At 37.4% G+C, this 22,843-nt stretch overlaps 1 protein-coding gene and 1 non-coding gene across 2 annotated transcripts; one reads left to right on the top strand and one right to left on the bottom strand.

Annotated features, from left to right (window-relative positions):
* The first annotated feature begins 1,000 nt into the window (after positions 1-1,000).
* LOC143613206 (small nucleolar RNA R71) lies at positions 1,001-1,107 on the top strand. Its single transcript, XR_013150071.1, has one exon. It is a non-coding gene; the product is annotated as a small nucleolar RNA R71 (small nucleolar RNA).
* Positions 1,108-6,248: 5,141 nt separating this feature from the next.
* On the bottom strand, positions 6,249-6,779 carry LOC143613202 (uncharacterized). The gene has a single exon (XM_077086977.1). It carries the CDS (start codon positions 6,777-6,779, stop codon positions 6,249-6,251), a length of 531 nt encoding a protein of 176 aa, XP_076943092.1.
* Between the last annotated feature and the right edge of the window lie 16,064 nt (positions 6,780-22,843).

Below are 22,843 nucleotides of genomic sequence, written 5' to 3'. Positions count from 1 at the left end.
ATAAGGCAATTTGGGTTTGTAGACTCTCAAAGGTGGGTTTGATGATGATGAAGGTATATCAGCCGGCTTTGTACTCACTGGAATAGTCTGCTGGTGTGCCTCGGCCAGAGGAGGCTCCATCTGGATCTCCTCGTCCACCTACTCCTCTTTATCGACCGCAGGTGGGACAACTCTCGAAGGATCAACCTCTTTTTCTCTTCTCGCACCGCTCCTAGTAGTCACTGCTTTGGCGAACCCTCTTGGATTTTTCTCGGTATTACTCGGTAGTGAACCTAGTGCTCTCTCGGATAACTGGCTGGCAATCTCTCTAACGTGACACTCAAGATTAGCTAGAGACGGGGCTTGGTTCTTCAGCATAGCATCGTGTTCTGCAAATTTTGCCTCATTTGTCACTCGGTTCCTCTCATCTCGCTTCAGCAGCTCAGCCATCATCTCCTCCAGTGAGGCTTTCTTCTCCTCTCTCCCCACTTGTTCTGAACTTTCCTGACCTGAACTCCCCTGCCCGAATAGATTCTCTCGATGCTGGTTTTGGTATTGGGCTTGATAGCCACTGACTTGTCCCCTATGATAGTTATTCCCCTTTCTCCAGCCAGTGTTCCCGCTGAAAGCGGGGTTTTGATATCTCAAGGGGTTGTTGATGAAGTCAACCTCCTCCTGGTTGCTACCTAGCTTAACAGGACAGTCAATGGGGTCGTGACCCCCTCGGCAAACCTCACACTTCGCGACGCTCTTAACGGTAAGATCTCTAACGAGTTTGTTTAAAACATCAATCTGCGCCTGCATGCTAGTGCTCGAATCGACCTGAAGTACTCCTCTCGATGACGCGGAAGAATTTCTGCCCTCGTGCTCCTCGTAGCTCGCTGCTAGATCATCAAAAAGGACGACGTACTCATCGGGATCTTTATTCTTAAGGAGGTTCCCATTAGCAGTTTGGTTCAACATATCTCTCACGTGCTGAGTGGCTCCATTGTAGAATTTCTCGATGAGCATCCACTTACCTAAACCATGATGAGGACAACTAAGAAGGAGGTCCTTGAATCTTTCCCATACTTCCCCGAAAGACTCGTCGGACCTCATGCGGAAAGAACAAATCTCCTCACCAAGTCGAGCGGATTTAGATGGTGGAAAGAATTTGGTCATGAATTTCTCTTGTAGGCCCGACCAAGTGGTGATGGATCCAGCAGGTAGTGAATTTAGCCATTTGTAGGCTTTGCCGGTAAGTGAGAAGGGGAAAAGACAGAGATAGCTGGCTTCATCGTTCATGTTGCCGATATTGAAAGTTTCGCAGATTTGAACAAACATGTCGATGTGGTTTGAAGGATCTTCGCTCTCTAGCCCTTTGAATTGGAGTGCAGTTTTGATGAGTTGCATGATGTGGGCAGGAATGGACCAGTTGCCAGTGGCGACACCGTTCGGTAAAGTGATGCTTGAATGAGGATTCGTTGTCGGCCTACCATAGTCAGCTACTACTCTCCTAGGCGGTTGGTCACCCATGTTCCTATCCCTAGAAGATGCGGAAGAAATAGAAGTAGAAGAAGAAACAAAACCTGTCGGTGAAACAGAACGCTCTCTCTCGGGCTGGACTTTCTCGGTGTTGTCAGACGTTTCAAGCTTCGGCGGTCCTTGTGAGCGGGTATGACGCATACGATTATAAAGAAAAACTAAAATTAACTAAGCTAAAATTAAACTAAAAACAAATAAAAGCAAATAAGCAAGTAAAACGAAAACAGGTAAGTCCCCAAACTTGGGTCGTTCTCTAATCACCTCAGACCTTGTTCCCGGCTTAAAATATATATTTAAATTGATGTGCGAAAATATATATTTAAATAAAACACGAATCGCAACTAAGCTTAAAAAAACCAAACAATCTATCCTTGTTCACACAAACGGCAAGTGTACCGGTCGCGTATAGCAAAGAAAAGGAAAGTTCGGATATCGAACTCGAAGACACGTGAGAACGGCTCAGAATATTAACCCTAACCCAAGTCATACCTTAAAACATTTAATTGATTTTATTATTTTATATTTTTAATTAATTTAAAACGAACTTACTTAACTTAACGAAACTAATAAGAAAACTTAACGGGACTTACGGGATTTTAACAAATGTGGAGAAACGACTACCTAGGCAAGAATCCTATTGACAGTTTAACGGCTAACGGAATTAACTAATCACACGACACCGGGATCTTAAAAGAATCAACTAAGGCTCATTAAAGTTTGCTAGATCACCTCTCGGTCTCACCAACTAACCCTCACAAATATAAGAAGATTGAATAAACGCACTGGAAAAAAGATTACTAAGGTACCCTACTGGCGCATCTCCTCTCGGACTCAACTGGCACAAACCCCGCTTAAAATTGGTACTAGCAATTATAGGGATAAAGGGGTAACAATATCTAACCCAATCTAAGACACATATTTGCACGCAAAACTAAATTGGATAAGACCAAAACTCCCTCTCGCGCAATTCTAACCTAACCGAATAAAGATACGAGACAAACCGACTCCCTATTACCTCTCGGTCGCAAGGAAGATGAAACTATTGAATTTTAATAATTAATCACACTCAAGATTCCTATGGTCGCGCTAACCACAAATAGATCAAAAACACCAAGTCTATGACCTAAACGTAAAACTCTAACCAAACGACACACAATCAATCAATCAAAGTAATACGCGGAATCGCAAGCAATAATTATATAAAAACAATATTTTAACACACCAAAGATCAGATTAAATAAAGTCTTTCAATAGTAATATGCCATGTGATCAGTCAAAACCAAGTAAACCGTCAAACAATGTCAATATTCATCTCTACCTAGGTAGTGCAAATAGTTTAGCTACTCATAATAATAATAGATAACACAAAGTTGATAAGTTTAAAAACTAAATTCATAATTAAAGAAAATAGAAAATCAAACCAATAAACTTTGATGAATAGCTATTTCCCTTGGTCACAAACCTTCAAAATAATTTTTCTTGTGCTAGGGAATGCTGCGATCCTTTGAAAAAAAATCAACTCCTTTATATTAACTTTTATTTGATTCGTTTGCTGGCCACTTCCTCGTCAACCAATTTTCAACCACTCAAAATATGTTTCTTGTCCCCTTGTAACCAACAGCCCACCAATCAATCAAAGGTGTTCTTCTTTTTGAGTTATTTTCCGAACGGAGATGTATGCAAGGGTGTAGGGTTTTTATTTTTTAATATATAATATGCATGTAAGGGTTTACACTAATAGGATTTTGGGTCGGGCTTTAACTTGATTCTTCAACTATTGATCACAAAGGCCCGTTAAGTCTTGTAAAAACTTGGTTCTTTTCTTCTTTAAAAACACAACGTATAAAATATATAATTATGTAAGACCATACTAAAACAAGTTAAGAACATTAAATATTATATATAAAAGCGACTAAAACCATGATAAATGGTGCGGAAAATAAGCATGTTTTACAACACATCACCTTTTCTGATGCCTTGGTGACAAAGCACTGAACAGTGCCTTTAGTAGACAATGCAATACCCATATTAAGAAAATAAAGATCATTCTCTCATGGTGCTTTCATTAATACCCATTCATCCGGTATATTGAATCCTGGCTTCAGAATTAAACATTCTTGACTTGGAAAGTGAGTTGAGAAGCCTTTGTAACAGATTTGAGAAATGCTCAATAGATTATTCTCTAACTCAGTGATGTAGTTCATATTCTCAAACATCACTTTCCCGATTGATAAAGTTTCTTCACCAACAATTTGTCCTCCTTGATTCCCGGCAAACCCCATATATCCTCCTCTTATAGATTTAACATTCTTTAGCAAATGAAGAGTTCCAGTTACCTGTATAGAGGTTCCACTATCCATTATCCAACGTGAGTCCTTGGATCTTGACAGCGCCTACAAAAGTTTGTGATTAGCGAAACAAAGAAACCCGAGCCTCATAGTCATCGTATTCACAATCAGACAATGACTCAGATGAACATGAACTTGATGAAACAGACTCAACAGAGTGTTCATCAATTGGATTAAAATGTTCATTTAAAGACTCAACAGTTTGGTTACTAGTTGGATGAACAAGTTGTTCATCGGGTAGTTTAATATTTTCATTTGTCATTTTAACCTTAACCACCCAGTTCTGTCCTAGAACTTTTCTTCTTGTAAAACCATCATTTGACTTCTTCACATCTGAAGATTCACCAACCTCAAAATTGTTCTTAAACAATTCCTTGTCCACACACCGTTTTAAATTTTTTATTGGTGGAGAAGTAGGTCTCACAGATGAAACATTCACTTGAGTTTCAGTTTTGGTTTTATCAAATTGATTACAATTTTTAACACATTCTTGAGGTTTAATTTTAGTTTCAGACAACACAAATTCAACAGCTTGTCTACCAACCTCACTCTCACATTCAGAACTATGAGGAGAATTAACAACTTGCCCATCACATGATGAAATATCATGATGTGGTGAATTAGGCACCACATTCATCACCTTAAGAAACCCTTCAGGTTCTTTTGGAACATAAGAGCTCCAAATTGGTGGTGGTACCACATGATATTTTGGTATTTCTTTTGGAACAATGTGATCTAGAACATATGATGAGGCATGACAGATTTAAGTTTAGTTTCAACTCTTTCAATCTCATTTTTAGTTAATTGAAGTTCTCTTTTATGTTCCGCTTTCTCATCAACATGCCGATTGATGGCAATTTGTTTATCCTCAACCGTGTATTTAAGCATTGAGATCGTTTTCTAATCTTGTAGGATTTTCACCCACAAATTCATTTCACACATTTGAAGCTTATCATAAGCCTATTTTATACTTTGATAATCATGAAAAATTTTGTTATAGTCAGATATTAAAGAATTAATCACAAATTCTTTCTCATCATTTGACTCACAAATTCTTTTAATTTCTTATGTAGAAAATGTTACCAGTTCAGCCATGTTTGCATGATGAGTGGAACATATTTTCTTCTCACTTCCTCAACTGTCGCTGGAACATCTTAGCTTGCATAGTTTCTTCACTAAATTCTTCAACACTTGAATCCACTTGAGATTCCTCAGATATAGTCTCGTCTTCATCCTCAATTTCAAAATCAATCTTTCCATGAGGCACTTCTTCGCCATTAAACTATCCTTCAAAACTTTCATACACATCAAGATGTAAAAACAATTGAAAGAATTCATTCGGAATATAATTAAAACTCTTAGGAGATTCTGTCTCCTCAATGTTAGTTTCTTCATAAGATCCATCACTTTCAGTATTGTCATCAACTAATTCAACACTTTCATTAGCATCCAATTATTCTACCTCTTCCACTGCTACACCTACAAAGTTTACCTGTACCTGTTCTCCATTTTGATCATCACCTAGTACTTCAGCAACATTTGCCCTGTGAACAATAGTATTCCAATTAAAACCTTCATCCAATTGTTCATGAAACACTTTTGATGATGAAGCCTTCTTTGAGGATTCAAATAGTGCAGGAGAGCTTTGATGATACATGGCCTGCTTGTTGTAATCCCTACCAAAATGATTTGGACTTGTCTCCCCAACTTCTAGATTCATGCATTCCCTTTTGAAGTGAACTTTCTCTTTGCATATTAAACATCTCAACTTGGACTTCTCAAAACCCAACTTTGAAGTTGTTCCATCCAAACAGTTCTTACAAGTAATCTCCCAAAACCTTTGAGCTCTTCGGACAACACTAGCCATACACCAACGAATATCCAACATCTGCATTTCCTCAGGATCAATCTGATCATAATCCTCTTTTGTCATGTTGAAGTTTCCAATTCTCCCAGCAATTAAACATTCATATGAATCAATGACAGATCCTAAAAAAACCATATGTTCTTGAACATTTTCAGCAGTCAGTCCATTTGTGTTCTTGATGTTAACCACTATATTGCATTGCATAACATCAAGTGTTGAACTTGAGGGATTTAAGGATTGATCAGTTGTAGAGTTTGTTCCAGTGTAGGAGCTTGTGTAATGTGGTAAGTTAGGTGGTAGACTTGATTGAGAACTACCACCAAAACTACTATTTGTGACAAAATCAGTTTGAATCTTCGGGCTAGGAGCTACCACAGATTGTGATGCATTAAACTATAACCCGATATCTTGAGTTACAGTATTACTCTTCATCTTTTGCTTCTTCTGAATTTTAGGCTCTTGTGCTTCCAATTTCTCAATGAATCGAGCTAGAGTCAATCTTGCATAGCTAATCGGGTTTGATTGTAGAATCATAATGAAAGTTTCCATTCATCAGATAAAGAATTGGCAAGCTTGTGAAAGTGCTCATACTCTTGCTTACCAATTCCCAAACGCTTCATCTCATTCACCAAATGACAGTACCTTTCAATCAATTGTGCCATTGATTCACCTTTGACCATAACGAATATATCAAACTCTTTCTTAAAAAGACCAATCTTGGACTTTCTCATGTTAGGATTCCCTCTATCATTGTTCAATAAAGCTTCCCAGATTGAATGACAAGATCCATTATGTTGTAATAATTGAAAGATCTCAGATTTGATAGCTTGTTGAAACAGATTCATCATATTCTTCTCCCCTAGAAATCTTGGTTTTTCTGCCTTGGGAATTTGAGATAAACGATGAGTAGTAACATTCTCATTTCTTGGAATGATGTATTCCATCTCAACAGCTTCCCATGCATCATAATTGATGGTTTGAACATAGGTCTCAAACTTATCTGCCCAACTCGGGTAGTCTTCCATTCTCAACAACTTCGGTGGCTTGTTCGATGTCCCCATTTCATTCTATAAATTGATATTGTGAAGTATAAGCGACTGATGTGTCACGAAAGCATTCAAATCTTACATCGTTGCATGAAAATCAAGAAACACAGCAAACTCAGCGAATATGTTTTAAAGTAACGTATAAGTATCAGCGTATACTCTCAAACACAACGTATATACCTCAGAAATGTATAACCCAGCTTATACATAAACCTTATGCACCACATAAACCAAATCAACGTATAACCATTTCAACGGTGGAATCAACTTATACAAAAAGAAACAGCTTATACGCTACACACTGTCAGGTCCCGATTGTTGGTAGATCGTTAACAAATTAAGTCATAACTCACACAATAATGTGTTGACAAGAGAGTTAATTACGGGTTGCTATATTTAGAAACAAAACCGTTTGATAAAGGCGGAATCAATAAAAAACGATGTAGGTTCCCAGCCGGATCTACACAGGAGTATCTCGTAACACAAGGGTGCGGAATCCCCACGTAATACGATACGAGCGTAAGATAGATAATACGTTGAACCGATAAACAAACACACGTCACAATACTAATAAACACGATTGTATTGCAACACTTCAACACGTGATATCAATAATCACCAATACACGTTCGGAGAAAACTTGTTTAAGATAAGCCGAAGTGAGGTTTATATAACCTCGACAACCTCGCCTAACATACAAGGCGAAGTTGTCATAACTTCGCTTATCTCCAAGTTCGCCTACATCCCAGGCGAACTTGTGTAAAACAATATTCAAAACCAAAACAAACAATCTAACACGATTACAAACACATACAAAACACGAGATACTGAACTACTGACATTATGCACCAACAAACGATTTAGTTGCTGAAAAATTAATCAAAGGTAACTAACACACAAGATTCACTCAAAAGATTTCCATTTATATAATATTAATCATACAAACGATAATCTATCATGGGTTTCTTGATGAGAAAGTTTTATCCGTACGATTCTAAGAACAACTGACATATACAAATATTCTCTCTCAATTCGTATTCAGCCGCTGCTAGGAGGCGTGCCCTAAATATTCCTTTTATAGGCCTGACACCTCCTTTACAGCTGTCATTCCTTCTAGAAACCCTAAATATAACGTACATATTCAAATTACATATTCAAAGCTATGCTAAGTGTAAGATATGTCTTCCGGGTAGGCTTTGTTTTCTCCGAGTAGAATTTGTACTCTGCCTTCCTTGGTAGACTTGATAACCTTGAAGTGTGTTCGGAAACAGTTACCGTGTTGACCTAACTTTTACCTGGTAGACTTCAGTCTTCTTGATCTTAGCAGACTTTGCCTGGAAAGATCTTACGAGCAACCTTGTCTTCCATGGTCCTTTAAAACCATGCTATGAAATAGCTTATTTTCAAAGTGTGCTCGGTAGCACTGTACTCTGCTAGAGTTAAACTCTGCCCGATGTTACTTGGAATATATCGTTACTCACATCAAGCTTACTCGGACCACTATTATTGATGAATACCTTGCCCGGTCTTCCAATCACTTGGTTTCATGAGCTGGGTTAGCTAAGAGCTTACTTGGGGTAAACCTTACTCGGCTATGAAGAACAAACTAGCTTGATAAAGTGAACCTTGCTCGGGTATACACTTAACTAGTGATCCTTGCTCGGGTATGCACTAAAGAAGGCTTCATGAAGATAACCTTGCCCGGTAGGCAAGATATCATGCCCGGTTAAGTAAAACCTTGCTCGGATGTCTTAGGTGTGCCTGGTTCTATACTTGGTGAATTCTAAAGAGGTTGAGAAGATTCCAATCTTTTTTATGATCATTTTCAGGTCAAATCTTGACATAACAATCTCCCCCTAGATTGGAACACCTCAGCTGTCCCAAAACATTTTTATAGTTACTTACACATAATTAAAATACACATCAAATCAAAATCAAATTACATATTCATTACAAACTCAAAGGATTACATACTCAAAGACTGTCCGAAGACATTACACAATAAATCCTATTCTACAGATCATTGTCTTTTTCTTCTTCTCGCATCGTAGTAGGCTTGTCTTCTATTCACAATTACAGTTGCTGCCCCTTGCCTATATATATCAAGGACTTGGTAATGAGTGTGACCTTCAGGAATGACCAAATCCCTTATATCTCTCAGATATTCATAGTGCAAGTAGGTCAGGTCTTCATCTCTTCTAATTATTCCCAAAATAAGCCCTTCTGAGTTTCGAAGAACATAGTGACCTGTATTTTCTTTGTATTCAATCTCTGCAATGATCCCATTCTTCTGCACAGTGTAATTTGGCCTTGTCATTCTTCTTTCCAGTCTATGCAGGTATTCATGTTTGACAGAGGATTCTTGTCTTTGGTTCATCTGATAATACAGTTAAGCTTGGGCTATCTTTTCAACTTGTCAGCCCTTCTTGATTTAATCCTCTTTGTCAATTTCCAGCTTTTCTTCTCCTTTAAAAATGGGAATCCCTTGCCAGCTTCATCCATGAGGTACTTGTAAAGTTCATTTTGTTGCCTTCTTGCCAACCTGCTTGTATCATGATAGTCATAAAGATCAAGTGTGGCCTTTTTCTCCAACTGCTCTTGAGTATACTCATCAAAATCTTCTTTCATAATAATGTCTCTAAATTTTTTTCTTTCCATTATCACTTTCAGAGACTGAGTCAAAGTAGAGTCTTCTTGGTAAATCCACATTTGATTGTGGTTCTGCTGTTCTTTGGGATTCAGCTCTACTTGACTCACCTCTGCTTGCTGAGGCATGCAGTCTTGAAGCATAGGGCCTAGATGGGATAGACTTCTTAGGTTTGCTAGGCACTAACATGAAAGTTTTGATGTAAATTGACTCTAACATTTCAGGTGGGAGGTTAATGAGGTCTCCAAAGTTTTGTCCTGCTTCTTTACAGAGACCAATCATCATTTTTACTATTCTAGGATTGTTTGACAATCCTGCAGGGACAAATCTTCCATCAATAAAGTTTCTAGGGTTCTCACCCTCCCTCAGAACCTTTTCCCATTCAGCCATTTGTACATAGAAAAGTTCTTTCAAGTCCTCCTTTTCTAGTGCATTAAAGGTATCTTCATCCATTCCCCTTTGTTTGATCATAATGTTCCTCAGAATTTGTATCATCTCTTCATTTTCCCATGGAACTATGGGTTCATCAATAGGTTCAGGTTTTGGTTCTTATGGGATTGGTGTTTCAACAGCTGTTGCTTCTTTTGATTTTTCCTTTTCAGCTTGAACCTTTTGTTTCTCCCTTAAAGTCATTATCTTTCTTTTCTTTTTCGAGGTTCTTGTTCAGCAGATGGCTCAGGTTGTAGCCTTTTGAGTTTTTCTTTTCTTTTCATGTTGTTGAAAATTGTGTCAACTGTGGCTTTATCTAAACCTTCAACTATTTCAGGTTTCATCCCTTTCTCCAATAAGTAGCCACATTTTCCTCCAAAATTTTCTTTTAAAGCTTCAAGCTTTTCAGCCTCCTCATTTTCCTTTATAAATTTTTCTTTTATTTCTTCTCTTTTGCTTTCATAGGCTTCTTTCAACTTTTCAATCTTAAAGTGAGATAAATCCTTTTCAGAGTACCCATGCTTCCTCAAATAATCTCTGTATTTCTGGGCATCATTGTTCTTTTGTTCCATTTTCTTCTTGATTTCATCTCTCTCTTGATCCAACCTTTTCTGCAACTAATCATCATTCAGATAAGCTAAGGCTTCAAAGCTTATCCCATAACTCATCAGTTTCAAAACTAAGGGGTCTTTCTTCTTTGCATCCAACATACTTTGCTCAATGTTTGCCCTTTGTTCATCAGTCATTGTGACTTGTGGGGACACAACATTAGATATTTCAGCATTCTTTCCCTGATCATCATCATGGTCATCATCAGTTTCATCAGAATCATCCCTCTCCTCAGTTGTTTCATTAACAACATCTATTTTGGGTTCATCAGGAGTTGGATCTTCAGGGATTGGTACATTAGAAACTCCTTGCATATGCTCATCTGGCCTTAAAATTTGCAAAGGTATTGCCCAAATAGGACTTCCTGGCTCCTCAGGGGTCTATACAAAATATTTGTTCTTATCATCCCACTTCCCCTTTTTGGCAGCCTTAGCTCTTTCAGCCGGTTCATATGATTCAGGTTTATCCCTCTTTCTTGAGTACTTCTTTCCATATTTGGGATCATCCACATATTCCCATTCCCTTGGGTATTGTCTGATATCATCTTTAATGTGTTGAGCCCATTTCTTTGCAGCCATTGAGGCAATAGATTCACCAATCTCTTCTTCCATATTCAGTTCCATATTCATATTGGTTGGCTTGGCTGTTTCAGCTGTTTCTTTTTCTGGTTGACTTTGATGTTGAAACATGCTTACCACCATGGCAAAAGAGTTGTCCACTTCCTCAACTCTTTTCAGATTGATCAATGCTTCAATAACATCTTGATCATCAGCCTCTTCTTCATTTATCATTTTGGCAACATTGTATTGACTGATCAATGCTTCATGCTCTACTATCTCTTGAGGAGTCAAGGTTTGGGCTAGCATTTCCCTATCCCTTGTTTCTCTCAATGTTTTTTAAATTCTCTTCTTGCAGCAGCAGCTTCCTCTTCTTCATTCATAATTTCTTTCACATGATTTTCCTTAACAGACTCTTCTTCAAAGACTTTTGCCTTTCCTTTCTCTAATCTCCTCTGTACATCCTCTTCATTTTCAGACTGTTGGTAATCATCAATTTCTTTTTCTAGTGCTTCCAACTCTGGATCATACTCTACCCTCTTGTAGCTTTCTTCTTGTTTATTTTCAGGTTCAGTGAGTATAAGCTCCTCAGTAGCAGCATCATTTTCATTGATTACATCAGTCAGCTTTTCAGTTACATTATCAGTCAGAATATCAGTAGCTACATCTGTGGTAGCCACATTTTCTTCAACATTCATCTTTTCAATTTCATCAACAGTTTCCTCTTCATCTCTCTCCACATCATCCTCCTCTCTCCATACAACATTCATCACTTCATCATTCACATCATAATTTTCTTCTCCAACATCAGATTTACCACCTTCATACTCTTCATCCTCCATTATTCTCTCTTCACTTTCCTCTTCATCATCATCATAAGCATTTAGAATACATGTCAACCCATCAACATTTTTATCACTAGCCTCCTCCATCACTACATCATCTACATTAACAATAGCATCAGTTGGCTCAATTATATTCTCCCCCTGTTTTGGGGCAGCTGAGGTCTTCTCAACCTCTTGCTCCAGGGTTTGAAATTTCAACATTGCTCGGGCCAACTTGTCAAGTAGTAGCACATTCTCCTTGGTTACTTCCTCATTTCTCTCCTTCAACTTTGCATTCTCCAACATTAGATCTAAGTTTCTTTGAAATAGAAAGTTTTCAGCAGGAGGGGTTATTGATGGTGAGGTAGAGAAAGTGTTTTCACTGGTGGATGGTAGTGGGTTGATGTTTGAAAGTGGAGGGGTTTCAGTATGGGTGATGGTAAATGTGGGTGGTGTAGATGATTCAGGTGGGGTTTGAGTTGTGGTTTGAGTTTGGATATGGGTAGGCTAGGTTGTCATAATTGGTTGGGGTGGTGATTGAGTATGGGTTGGGCTTGGAATGAATGGTTCAGTTTGGATTTTGCTGTTTGGTGGTGTTGTTTGTGGTGGTGATGGGTTTAGGATGGGTGGTGGTGATTGTGGTGGTGATGGTATAGGTTGGTTCTCCTCCTGAATAAGTACATCAACAACCATGGCTCCTCCAGCCCCTCCTTCATTTCCATCATCATCTGAACTATCATCATCTCCATCCTTCTCACCCTCTCTTTCAGCAACCTCCTCAGCTTCAGATAGTATCACATGCAATTGAGGAATCAGAATATCATCAAACATTAACCAAGAAAGCTCCTCAAACACCTGCTCTGGATCAAATATGCTGGTGCTAGCCAGATTTTCTATTCTCTTGAATGTATTAGGATTTTGCAGAGTGTGTGTGATTCCTGTAGTTGGTAAGTTTTCCAACTCTTGATTGAAAATAATTTGCAGGAATCTCGGATATGCCAGAAACTTCTGCTTGATTGGCTTCTCCAAATTTTAAACTAAACCATCAGATATCATTCATGAATAGTTGAATGGATTGTTAAATAGAATTGCAACGGTGGCATTTGCAAAATCTCTGCTCATGAGGGTCCAAGACCCTTTCCTTGGTGCAAACCCCTGTATTATATGATGAATCAAAAATCTGTACAGGGTAGGAAACATGCCATTTTGGAATTGCCCATCCTTTGTGTGTCCCTGATAACCCATACAATTGACAAAAATCTTGTATAATTGAGTAGTAGTAAGATGGATTGGATTAGGGTTATCATCATTCAATTGTAGACACCTTCTTATCACTGCCTCATTCACTCGGACTTCCTGATTAGCAACAGTGGCTTCTATTCGTCGGCCATTCACATAATCTATCAACTGTGCTGAGTTCCAAAAATCCAATGAGTGGTTCGGGTATATTACAGGATTTTCTGTTAGCAAACCGGATATTTGATCTTTGCAACCACTGTATCATCGAGGCAACATCTTCATTGGCTGGTGTGACTTGCAAAAGAGCGCACATATTGTGCTTTTGCTCAAAGAAATATCTCGGAATTTCTTCATCAGCCATATCTGAAAAACACAATCAAACATATTCAAAGTGAAATTAGCCCAAAAGTTCATTACTTTAAGTAATTTCAAGTTATAAAATTGAAGAAGAAAGAGTGAAATATCATTAAGAACTTGATCTTCGACAAATTTATAAACTACACAGAAAACGGAGAGTTAGAAAATAAAGTACATAATTAAAGCCCATTATCGTCTAATCGTGATCGAAAAACACATTATTATTGCTTACCGAGTCGGAATTAGAGGGCTGGTAAAGTTAGGGTTTGGATTAAGGCGAATGCGATAAGTTGGTTAGGAGTTCTTAGAGTAATCAGTGGAAGGAGAGAGAGAGAGAGAGGGAAAATAATGTTGGAAAATATATCTCACTCCCTCTTATATACCTTTTGAAAGTGGGGTTTAAATGTATTTTGTCGTGTATTGAGTTATTAGCTGTCAAAACATTTAAAACTTATCCATTCAGATTTTTTTTTTGTTAAAGTTCCAAGTGTCAAACCTTGCCCGGTATGCAATTGACAAGGTTTGCTCGGTACCTTCCACATACTAAGCTTACTCGGTCAAGATAACTAATTTAAAGTCAAGTAATAATGAAGAAAGCTTAACCGAAATACTATAGTTCTTGAGAATCCAATCACAAGATAAATAGTCAAGTATAAAAATATCAAATAAGCAGTCTTGCTAGGAATCAATTAAGATACCCATATAGATTTCTCAATTTTAAATTAAAAAGCTTAATATAGCATAAACCCTATCAGAATAACATATTCAATCAAGCATACTTTAATGCAAAGTGTGCCCAAGGAACCTTCCTAGAGTATAAGGTATGCCAGGAAAAAGAGATCTAGCATACAGTGTACCAGGAAAGTCATTTTGAAATTACCAAGTATATTGAGGGAACAAAGTGTGCCCGGAATATAATGTGTGCCTGTAAAGCAAGGTCTGCCCAGAAACACTTATCAAATAGTCATAATCACAATTAACACATAGCTTGCTCGGAATGAAACTAAACATCAAAACACCTAAGTATGCCATAATGCCTAATAATTAGAGCTTGCTCGGTACATCATGCAGCATATAGTATGCAAAGCTTGCTTGGAACAAGAAATATCTTGTTGAAGCTTGCTTGTTCACATATTCATTGACTTCAAGCTTGCTCGGGAATTTAGTACATTAAGTTTACTCTACTCGGTAAGTGTAAACAGTAAAGCATGCCCGAAAATCATAAACTTAGTCCAAAGTGACTAAGCTTGCTCGGAAAGGTTATAAAACACTAAACCTTACCCGACAATACATATTCAACTATTTTGAGCTCGGGAAGGTTAGAAAACATCAAACCTTGCCAGAAAATACATATTCAACCTTTTTGAGGCAAATTGCAACTCTTTTTCACTTAAACCACTTGTCATGACATTTGTCAATTATATTTCATTAAAGATCATAATTTAAGAGCAAATGGTGCATTTAAGAGATCAAATTTCAATCATGATTCCTCTCAAAACAATTTATTTGTTTAACTGAAAAGATTTCAATAAATGGGATCATATTGACTAAGTAGCTTTCTCAATACTTCATTCTCAGCATTATTATGACAACATAGGCAGGTCAACCGTAGGCCTAGACTTAACATGAATTTCATTTCCTTGGTGATATGATTAAGTTTCATTTAATATGCATGATTCTTAATGGATAACACATGATGTTTTCTGATGCTCCTTATCTATTCTCAAGGCTTATTTGGCTTTCTCCAGATCACCCCAATTTGACTTTGACCGCCTGGATTTGGTCAAAACTTTTAATGACAGAACAATTTTTGTAGAAAATTTTGAGATTTTTCTTTTCAAATATACAAACATATGTGAGGTTGAATATTGGACTTACATGCCACGGAATTCGGACTTACAGGCCTTTCCTTCAGGATGTTTAAAGGACTTATATGATTGCCTCCACCCCTGTAGTTCTAGAATTAACCCTCATGTTTGTATTTTCTTTCAAAATGTTTTGTGAATATCAATCAACTTTTGGTTGATAAAATATTTAAAAATTATGCTGTTCACAGTTGTTCTGTGTCATTCTTTTTAAATCAGACATTTCATTTTGGTGACCACCAACATGCTTGTGTATAACTGGATAATCACTTTTCTTCCTATCATTTGGAAAGATATATATAGGAACATGCATAGACATTAATGTAACTCCACATAAGATATAGCAGTTTCTTTATGTATATATCACCTTAGTCTTTACACATCATGAGAAAGCAATCATACATGTTAATGACTGTACTAAGTGCCGTTTTGGCCTATTAAATCCATATGATTGGCTAAACAGTCAATGTACTATCATTTCCCATATTAAACTGTTTTAAATTCAAACACCCCAAAAACTCTTATGTGACTGGTAAATGGCTATCCTGTTTGACCACAAGTGGTCAACAGGACCAAACATACATGTGAACATATGTCCTTTCAAAGTCAGAGTTATTGACATAGTTTTAGTGAAGGAATAGAAAACAAGTTATAATTTCCCCAAATGCTTTTAGTTTTCTGGTTAATGGCTTTCCTTTAAATCTATGCAGATTATAGGACCAAACATACACAAGTGTATGTCCTTCCAACTGTGCAAATGACATAATTTTCAGCAAGAATAACTACTTGAGACTTTTCATTGAAAATTTCTTCTTTTAAGCTTCTTTAAAGCTTGAACTGAATAGTATTATCATATCTCAGCACCATTAACAACTTGCTCATGTTTTGATTAAAATTCTTGTGATTATGAAAAATTCATTGGAAAAATCATTTTTTCATTTAATTTTGACATAAAAACTAATTTTGACATAAACAGTTGTAACATATTCAAATCTTAATCATAAGAGACATCATCAAGACAAGCAGACAGGACTAACATTCAAGGTCTAGCCTATATCAATAGTATCACATGATCAGATGGCACATATAAACAAACATTTTGTCATGACATCAGACAAGCAAATATTAAATTTGACACTATAAAACATTACTTATCATGATATCAAAAACAGTTAACTAACAATCAAACATAAGCATCAGTGATGCCTAAGTTGCACAGATAATCACATAACCACATATCAGTTAACATTAAACAATTAACATATGCAAATATATTCAATCAACATTCAGTGTATGACTTCAAACAATATAATCAATTAGCATATAGAGACACACACTAAGCACATATCCTCAATCAGACCTCATCTGAGTTGATCATCCCCAGGGCTTTCAAAAGAAAGTTGAACCTGGTTATGTCAAGTGGCTTGGTGAATAGGTCAGCCAAGTTGTCACTTGTATCAACTCTTTTCATTTCAATCAAACCTTTTTCACAGCAATCTCTTATGAAGTGATGTCTGATTTCAATATGCTTAGTCTTTGAATGTTGAACTAGATTTTTAACAGTAAAATATGCACCAGTATTATCAATAAAAATAGGAGTGTTCAGAAAATTCAAACCATAGTCCAACATTTGGTTATGAATCCAAAGAACTTGGGCACAGCAAGCTGATGCAGCTATGTATTCAGCTTCTGCAGTAGATATGGACACAGTGGTCTGCTTCTTGCATTTCCATGACACCATCCTGTCTCCCATAAATTGACATCCACCTGAGGTTGACTTCCTGCTCATGTTACACCCATCATAATCACCATCTGTGTAGGCTATCAAATCAAAAGACTGGTTCTTTGGATATCAAATCCCCAAGTCTGGTCTTCCTTTCAAGTATCTAAAAATTCTCTTGACTGTATTCATGTGAGAAACTTTTGGACTTGACTGGAATCTTGCACATACACAAACAACATACATAATGTCAGGTCTTGTAGCAGTTAGGTACATCAGGGATCCAATTTTGGCTCTATATTCATGCTCATCCACAGCCCCCCCCCCCCTTTTCATCAGCAATCATCTTTTCTTTTGTGTCCATTGGAGTTAAAGTTGTTTTGAATTCATGAGATTTGAACTTATTCAAAATGTCCTGCACATATTTAGTTTGGTAAATGAAAATTCCCTCAGCTTTTTGTTGAACTTGCAGTCCAAGAAAGAAATTCATTCTCCCATAGAGCTCATGCTGTATTGGATTTCATTACCCCTTCAAACTCCATACATATTTGTTCATTTGTTGAACCAAAGATGATATCATCTAAATAGACTTGTAACGGCAGCAAGTCTGATCCCTTTCTTTTGTAGAAGAGAGTCTTGTCAATGGCTCCCCTTTGGAAACCATTTTCAAGAAGATAATTTGACAGCTTATCATACCATGCTCTAGGAGCCTGATGCAATCCATATAAGGCTTTATTTAGCTTATACACCACCTGGAGGTTGAGAAACATACACCTCTTCATCAATCTTTCCATTTAGGAATGCAGACTTGACATCAAGCTGGAACACCCTAATGTTCTTTGAGGCAGCATATGAAAGAAAAATCCTGATAGCCTCAAGTCTTGCAACTGGTGCAAAGACTTCCTCAAAGTGTATTCCTTCTTCTTGAAGGCATCCCAGTGCCACAAGTCTAGCTTTATTCTTAATCACAATACCCCTCTTATCCCTTTTGTTTCTAAAAAACCATTTTGTTCCAAGTGCATATCTGTTTCTTGGCTTATATACAAGATCCCAGACATGTAGATCTCTAAATTGTGCCAACTCCTCTTGCATAGCTTCTACCCAACTGTTGTCCTTAAGAGCTTGAACAATGTTCTTTGGTTCAATTTGGGATAGAAAGCAGGAGTACAAACAGATGTTTGCAGATTCAGAATGACTTCTTGTAACTCTTTCATTTATATCTCCAATGATGTTTTTCAGAAGGAAGATTCTTTTCAACATAAGGGGCTTTAACTATCATATCTACAGACATATTTATGTCCGGATTTGATTCATTGAGTTCTGGTTCTTCAATAATCAATTCCGTTTCAGCATCATGAAACTCTGGTGCTTCTTCATTGTTCTGTCTTGAGGTGGATGCACCATTGTTTCCTATATTCAACCTCTCAAACAGGTCTTGAAATCTTGCTTTTGTTACAACTTCTTCTTCATTTGATTGGTTGCTTGGGTTTCCTTCATCCTGAACTTGGTCAATATTCACTTCTTGATTGTCTTGATTGACATCTGCATGATCTTGTTCTGGACTGTGATTGTTCTCTTGATCAATGTCTTGAACTTGTTCAACAATATCACTTGAGGGACCCTTAGTAAATGTATACTCCCTTTCTTGACTAGCAACCTTCTTCCACAACTTTTCTAAATCCAAAGTCTTCTTCTCTTTCTCTTCAATCACACTTGTCTTGTAAAATGAATCATCAAAGTCTTCAAGATAAATCTTGAAAGACCTTATCAATTTCTCATGATCAAACAACCATACTGCCCCATCAATTGTGTTGAACTGATTTTCATTAAAGACAATGTCAGATGATTCAACAACACTCAAATGATCTTTCACATATACTCTGTATGCTTTTGAGTGTGTAGAATAACCAACAAAGAAGCAGTCCAAGGATTTTGTTTGTGTAACGATTCCGGCAAATTCAGGTATACCCTAGCCGGAATATACTATTTACGTGTTATTCAATACTGAATATATGAATTATAATGTGTTTATACGAGTATATAAGATTCACAGTACGAATTATACTCGAATGAACAGTTATTCGTATTAGAATTACGATTAACCGATAAACTGTTATTGAAACCCGAACGAATCGGGGATTACGTCATAGATGAAATATATGATGTTTAGTAAGATTTACGAAGTATTAAGGCTTCGGGATAAGTGAATTATAGCACAGAAAAAGGATTTCGATTTATTAGTACGTCAGTACGTTAAACGAAACCTTTAACATCAAACCAAGCAAGAGACGATCGATCAAGCCGAAAAAGATGCACAATGACCGACAATATGATGCGTTGAGTCAATAAATGTCATGGTTTAAGTTTTTAAAGATTTTAAATCGGTTTTATATAAATTTTATTTTTAAGCCGAAAAACGACCGTTTTAGCCTCGTTTTAAGCCGAATTAAGCGTTTAACTGAAAACGAACTGAATCAGATTATCCACAACTTTATCTGGATTACACAATCAAATGTGTGGCCATGGTTGGAGTTGTGGGCCCCCCCCACCTTACAATGGACCGATCGGTCCATAGGCTCCCACACACACTTCATTTTCTTTTTTCTAATATCCAACTCTCCAAATCCTCTTTACATTCTTCAACATCCATCCAAAACCCAAGTTTTTAAGCAAGAACACAAGGTAAAAACCGAGTTGTAATCGTGTTTATCTTCTTTTCTTGGTTCATTTACAAGGAAATGAGGTTTCAAATGAAAAATGGGTGAAAACCCGAGATGAAACCGATTCTTGGAGGATCAAGTGATGTATACAAGTTATACAAAGGATCTTGGTCCAAGAAAGTAGCTAAAAGAGTCAAAAACGAATTTTTACGGTCAAAATCTTTATTTTGATGTTTTAATCGAAACCATGAAAGAAATGGCTTGATTGTGGGAATAACTTGCTTGGTGTGGTGTTGTTGTGCTTTTAAGTGTTGTATCTAGTGGCTAGCAAAGGCTAGAAACCAAGATCTTTGCGATCTAACGCTAGAAAACACAAGATAGTTCGGTTTTCGTATGATTTATATAATTTGGACAGATTGTGATAGACCTAGAGTTGGGTCACGAAATTTCACAGAGATGATCTACACATGAAAATATGAGATCTGTGAATTTTTGGTAATTTTTGGATAAAGGATGAATATTTGGTGAATTTAATGCTCGGTTTTGGCCAAAAATGGTGAAAAATAGCTAAACATCATGAAAACTTCTGAAAAATTTAAGATAATCTTTTTATAACATATAAAAGTCACACACAAAATTTCAGGTTCATTGGAGAAGTCTAAGTAGGCTTTTCGGTAAAACGAGTTCTAGGGATTTCTAGCTCGGTTTTGGTAAAAATGGCATGAAAAATGAGTTTTTGGTTCTGGAAAAATTACAGGGAACTATGTGGGTGACAGGGGTCATCCCAGAAAAATTTGGGATTTTTCGAAGGTCGTTTGGTATTTTCGACATATTTGGTGTTTAAATGACGTTTAAAAATGGTTAAATAAATTTTAGATATAAAAATTAATTCTGGAAAAATTTTATAAAATTCCTTACTGTCAAAATATGGTTTGTACAAAATTTCAAGGTCCGAGACAAAACGGATATTTATTTGTGCTAAATGGAACTTAAAAACAAACTTTTAAAGCTTTAAAAGTGTAAACCGGCAAAGTTCGCCTAAGCGAGCTGACTGGTGCATAAAAACCTTAAAAATGGACTATTTTCATGAAACTAAGTTAATCAAGTAAAAATAAATCATCCGAAAATAATTCGGATGATTTGGGTAATTTTACCCGATTTAACCGTTTCCGGTGTATTAAAGACGGAAACGGGCCCCGCGGCCAAACGGGGTGTCTAACCGAGCTCTAATTTCACCACTTTAATGAAAATATCAATAACAACTATTTTCGGGTCGTGTGTGGTCAAACTCATTTTTGAAAACATAAAGACGGATAACCGTGCTAGGCACGCAAAACGAGAAAACAAACTAACGGTAGTTTTGACTAAAGAACTCTAAGTGATATCACAATCTAAGTCCTGAAAAGTATTTCGGGGTTAACATTGTCCCCGGATCGTGTACGGTACTGGGTTAACAGTGTCCCCAGACGTACCGGTTAACACGAATTTAAGTTATATTGATAGAAATTGTGTAGTAACGATTTGGGGGATCGTATTACAGATCTGTACCAGTAGCCGTGCACCGTAGTACATCTTGCTCACAAGAAGGTGAGTTTTCACGAGCCCCTTTTTACTGAACTGTTTTAAATATTTTCCCCGGGGCGGAAAGCATGTTTCTATCAAAGTGTTTAAGTACATGCTAATCGCATGGAAACGAATGTATTTATATAATGTTTATTGTACGGAAATCGTACGGTAATGTATTAAGATGGTAATTAACTGAGTTGCTAATATTGTAAGGCCCGAAACAGTGTTCTGGGTTAACAGTGTCCCCAGAGGTTATTAAATGTATTTCTGGGTTAACAGTGTCCCAGAGGATATTGGAAATGTTCTGGGTTAACAGTGCCCCCAGAGGTTATTAAATATGTTTCTGGGTTAACAGTGTCCCCAGAGGTTATTAGATATGTTTCTGGGTTAACAGTGTCCCCAGGGGTAATTTGATGTGTTTCGGGGTTAACAGAGTTTTCACTTGTGAACTCAGTATAATTACATCGCTTATTTATGATTTTTATAATGATTTGTCATGGTTTATTTAAATTAGTAAAACTCACCAACTATTCGTAGTTGACCCGTTTTCTTTACATGCTTTCTAGGTACACTCAAATTGGAATGAGTGATATGTGTTCGATGCTGTGTGCTATTTTGTGGAAGTCTAGAGATCTATATTTTTCATTAAATATGTTAATGTACTATCGTAACACTTATGTGATAACGCTTAGATGGTTATGAAACTCGGAACAATGTAATACGTTTAAATTAATGTAGTGGTGTTTTCTTTATAAACAATGCTGTTGATATCAGATGTGTCTGTTGCATCCCGTGTACGTTTCCGCTGCGGTTACGGGGTGTTACAGAACTTGGTATCAGAGCCATTGGTTATAAAGAATTAGGATGTCTTTAAAAGATACCTAAAATATAACCAGTAGCTCAAGTATTATAGGATCTGAATATCAACTAATAATTTATTGTGACGAGATCGGGATGAACTTGGATGGACAAGTGGGTTATTATGGTCCGGAACATAATAACAGACTTGTCTGCACGAGGGAATTCAGGGAAAGTCACGGGGGACTTTAATAGGTAAAATTGGCAACATACGTGCAAATATGTGATAATATTGTTATGTGGTCAAGTTGTATAAGTAAGTGTATATTAATTTGATTATGATTTACACTATGGAAAGAACTATATGTTTGTTAACTTGTGTGCAGGTAAAATGTCAAGAACTCCTAGTTTGTCGATTGAGGAGGACCCGGAGGAGGTCAGCTCCGGGGACTCTGGGAGCCCACTCGTAGCATCTAGCACAGAGCCTAGTGAGGCTAGCCTTAGGAGTTCCGGCCAGTCCTCCCCAGCTAGGATTGCCAGATCCCCTACCCCATCCGCACCACAGGCCGCCCCTGCACCCCCCGGATTCGGACCCCGCCTCACGGCGCGGATCAGTATCCCACATGTCCGACCTACCTCGCCCCCACCCAGACCTGCTACCCGCAGGGGCGAGTCCTCCCGCTCTCAGCCCGAGCCTGCGACTCCACCTGTGTGGGGTCTTCCTAGACAGGAACGGGACGCGGCGGCCTGGCTCCGAGTGCTCACCGAACAGGTGAATGAGCACTCCGCCGCCCTGACGGTGGGAGTC

Source organism: Bidens hawaiensis, unplaced genomic scaffold (assembly GCF_021521415.1).
Source record: "Bidens hawaiensis isolate Kalapana, Puna unplaced genomic scaffold, B.hawaiensis_p1.1 tig00036808_1, whole genome shotgun sequence".
Classification (NCBI taxonomy): domain Eukaryota; kingdom Viridiplantae; phylum Streptophyta; class Magnoliopsida; order Asterales; family Asteraceae; genus Bidens; species Bidens hawaiensis.
The sequence above is the reverse complement of the archived record's forward strand: the minus strand, read 5'-3'. Positions and strand labels throughout refer to the sequence as shown.

Coding starts and splice junctions, on each gene's coding strand:
- LOC143613202 (XM_077086977.1), bottom strand. CDS start 6,779: ATGGGGACATCGAACAAGCCACCGAAGTTGTTGAGAATGGAAGACTAC.